Here is a 3,563-nt window from a genome sequence, read left to right on the forward strand (position 1 = left end):
GGGGGGCTGAGAGGACGGGGCTGAGAGGACGGGGGGGCTGAGGCAGCAGGTCTGAGGTCTGTCTGAGCTGCCCATCACCTGCTGCATGCTGAAAGCAGTAGGTCCCTATCCTACCTTCAAGTGAACCAGCCAGTCTCCCACCCGGTTCTAAGACTCAATGTCCCCATCTGTGAAATGGGAAGAGCCCAGCCACACACTGCCTGGATCCATGTGTGTGTGTGCGCACATTACAGCACAAAGAACTCAGCACATCTGAAGGCAGGACCACAGCTGTGAGGTCCCTGGGTACCTCCTCATACCCTCTCCATCCCCAGAACCTTGGAGGATAACCCTGCTGTCCTCGAGTTATCAAGAGACCCAAACAAGCTCACCAATGAGGGACGCCACCCCCAAGGAGACAGTGAATGACGTCATAACCCCGTGCACACTAGGATATCACTAGAGGTATTTTATTTTATTATTTGTGTGTGTGTGTTTACTGCCAAATCAGATCTGACTCGTACAGGAGGAGACTGTCCCTCCAAGATAATTTTTTTTTTTAGATAATTTATTTTTAAAGAGAGATACTTAGCAGGTAGATATGGTCCCCAGCCGGCCACCCAGCATCTCCCCAGATGTGAGGCAAGTGGAATGTGGAATTTTCTGATAAAACCTGACTTAAGTGTAGAAGGTCTGGTGACAGTGATTAATTGACTATTGACCACAGGGTCAGCAGTTCGAACCCACTCCCTGCTCTGTGCAAGAAAGATGAGGCAGTGTCTCTGTTTGAAGACTCAGAGCCCTGGAAACACGGGGCCGTCCACCTGTCCTATAGTCACTGTGAGGCGGGAGCAGAGCGCCCTACAGGTCAGCTATGGGGTCTTCACCGGAAAGGACCTCATCTGGTACAGCCAGGGCCCTGAGGGAGGGCCACTGAGGGGCCCAGGCCATCATCCCTACCAGCTTCTGGAGCCACTGACCCAACCTGGGTGGTGATGTCCATACCACATTCCCAAGAGAGAGAGGTCTGGGGGAGAGTCTACAAACACACTTACCCAGCCCATTTGACGGGCACCGAAGAAGATGGGGGACCATGCCCAGTTCAGGGCCAGCTGCCCAGCGTAGAGACCCAGGGGGACCACGGCCTCCTCCGAGAAGCCCCCCAGCTCTTTCCAGATCAAGTAGGAGCCGTACCTGCAACAAAGCCGCACCTGTCAGAGCTCCTGTGGGCAGAGGGCAGGAGCTGGCCCGACTCACCGTGGGCACGCGAGGTCAGGTGCCCACCCTCTGGGACCAAGAGCCTGCACAGGCCTGGACGCCGTGTGGCCTCAGGGGAGTGGCTGGGCCTGTCTGGGATGTGGGTTACACCTTCGTGGTGCTGGGAGTCAGCCCCGAACACTGTCATCACCAGGGCTGTGGAGGCAGCAGCGCCATGTGGAGGATGCACGTTCAGGCAGGGCCTTGACTGGTGACTAGGAGTTTGTCAGAGAGAAGCAAGAGAATTTGCAGAGATTCAAAGGCAGGTTCAAGAGCCTGGTTTGGTCTGTGAGACTGCAGGATGAGGTCTGAGGGGCCCAACAGGAGAGAGAGTGGAGAAGCCATTGAGGCCCTGACCAAGGGCGCTTTTCTGGGCGTGAGGGCAGCACCCTCGCCAAGTGTAATGGTGGCCACTCTCCAGCTGTTGTGCACCAGGCCCTGTGCCAACACCTTCCAAGCATCAACTCAGTCCATCCTGATAATGAACTGGGCACTACCATCAACCCATTTTACAGATGAGGAAACTGAGGCACAGAGAGCTGAGATCAGAGTCCAGCTCTTAACGGGCTGTGAGAGGTCTGACCTTATCCAGGACCACAGAGAGCGCAGAAGTGCGGCTCGGGTTTGATTTCAGCTTCAGCTGGGTCCTAATTGTGGAAGGGGCGTGTCCTGGAGGCGGAAGCAGGTGGTGGAGGGACAGAGGTGCCTGGGCCAGGATCCTCTATGCCGGGGGGTGAGGGTGCGGGGGTGATGGGAGCTCCACTGAGCAGGGACTGGGCACTGGTGGGGTTCAGGTGGTGGTCAGGTGACACCCAAGTTGAGGGGATCTGGTTTTAATTCCATCAGGTCCCCACCCTGGCCGTTGCTACGTGCTCTGAGATGCTCACAGCCCTGCCCTGCACTAGGCTGGCAGTCAGCCCGCCAGGATACACTGGAGAAGGACAGAGGGCTGACCACATCTCCTCAATGCAGTGCTTGTGGCAGCCACTGGGGGCGCCGTCCCAGGCCCCCACGCCTCTTCTCCATCACAATCCAGCTGAAACCCAGAGAGGAGAAGGCAGTAGCAGGCAGGCAGAGGGGCTCCGGCAGCATCCCTACTTATAGCCCGCAGGTGAGGGTGGCCATCTGTGCCTCCTTTGTCAAAGGGGAGTGTGGGAGTGAAGATGCAGTCTGGCACACGGCCAGGTCTCAGAGCACGACAAACCCAGGAATTGAACTCAGGTCTCTTGCATCCTGAGTTGCATGGATTCTCCCAGGGCCCTCCTAATCAGTTGCCATGGAATTGATTAGGATGCATGCCGATCTCAGTGTGTCAGCGCTGGCTGGGGGTGGGGGTGGGGGACAGGGGACAATTTCAGCAGCTGGGCCCTTGGGAGTCCATCACCAGGGTTTCCTTAGGCCACTCCTGGGTGGGAGTGAGCGGCTAAGCTTCCAGTTAGCACCCAGCATGACACCTACTGTTCCTGCTGCCCCTGCTGTCATGTCCCCACAGCTGGGCTGTCACCAGAGGCCCCGCCCTGCTGATCACAGGGCCGCTGACACCGCTCTGAGGTGCCTGAGCCTGGAGTTGTGACACAGTCAGGAAGCCAGTGTGGGGTGAAGGCGCCTGGCTGCCTCTCCAGTGCCCAGGAGAAGGCTGGGTTGTGCAACTGGAAAGCCTCAGCTTTCTGGCGGTTGGTGGCCCAGCCAGGCTGGGAGGTGGCTGCTTCCAGGCTGCTTCCTGCTCTGGGACCTGCCCTGCCCCTGCCTCTCTCAGGGTCGGTGACCCTGTAACCTGCTCAGGGTGACCAGACCCACTTACCCCATGGCTGAGTAGAGCGTGCCCCAGATGGGGCCAATTGCCCAGCGAGGCGGGTGCCAGGAGGGCTTCTGCAGAGTAGCATACCAGCGGAGACCCTCTCCATGCACGAAGCGGGAGCCCAGGAAGCCCCCGAGGCTAGGCACCAGCGTGAAACCCACAGCGGGCACCCAGGGTGGAGCCATGACGGTGGTAGCTGCTGTTCTAGAAAGTTCTGAAAGAGAAAATGGCTTCATTGAGCACTGAAGGGGGCCCAGAGGGGGATCCACTCTGCTGTTCCCCAAGCAGGGACCTGGGGTCAGTTAGCGGAGATCCAGGAGGAGGACCTTAGAAGATCAAGGTCACGGCTCAGTGCAGGGAGTTTATGGGGGAGGGGGGAGGGGCTGTTGTTATACCCACAGCTCTACCAGCTGAGTTCAAGGATTCAAGGGAGCACCCTTCATCCAAACCCCTGCCCCACCCAGATGCCGCCCTGCATAGCCAGGAGGCTGGGGTCCCTGCACCCCAAAGACAAGTTCCATCTCAGCTC

At 58.2% G+C, this 3,563-nt stretch overlaps 1 protein-coding gene across 1 annotated transcript in view; it reads right to left on the reverse strand.

Annotated features, from left to right (window-relative positions):
• The window catches only part of TSPO (translocator protein (18kDa)), a 4,125-nt gene extending 906 nt beyond the window's left edge, over positions 1–3,219 (reverse strand). The window contains exons 1-2 of the mRNA XM_006890047.1: positions 3,038–3,219; positions 1,035–1,173 (exon numbers count right to left, since the gene is read on the reverse strand). Coding sequence (XP_006890109.1) covers positions 1,035–1,173; positions 3,038–3,219 — 321 coding nt within the window. The remainder of the gene's footprint in view (positions 1–1,034; positions 1,174–3,037) is intronic.
• Positions 3,220–3,563: the final 344 nt, after the last annotated feature.

Source organism: Elephantulus edwardii, unplaced genomic scaffold (assembly GCF_000299155.1).
Source record: "Elephantulus edwardii isolate Elephantulus edwardi_28Jun2011 unplaced genomic scaffold, EleEdw1.0 scaffold00086, whole genome shotgun sequence".
Lineage (NCBI taxonomy): Eukaryota > Metazoa > Chordata > Mammalia > Macroscelidea > Macroscelididae > Elephantulus > Elephantulus edwardii.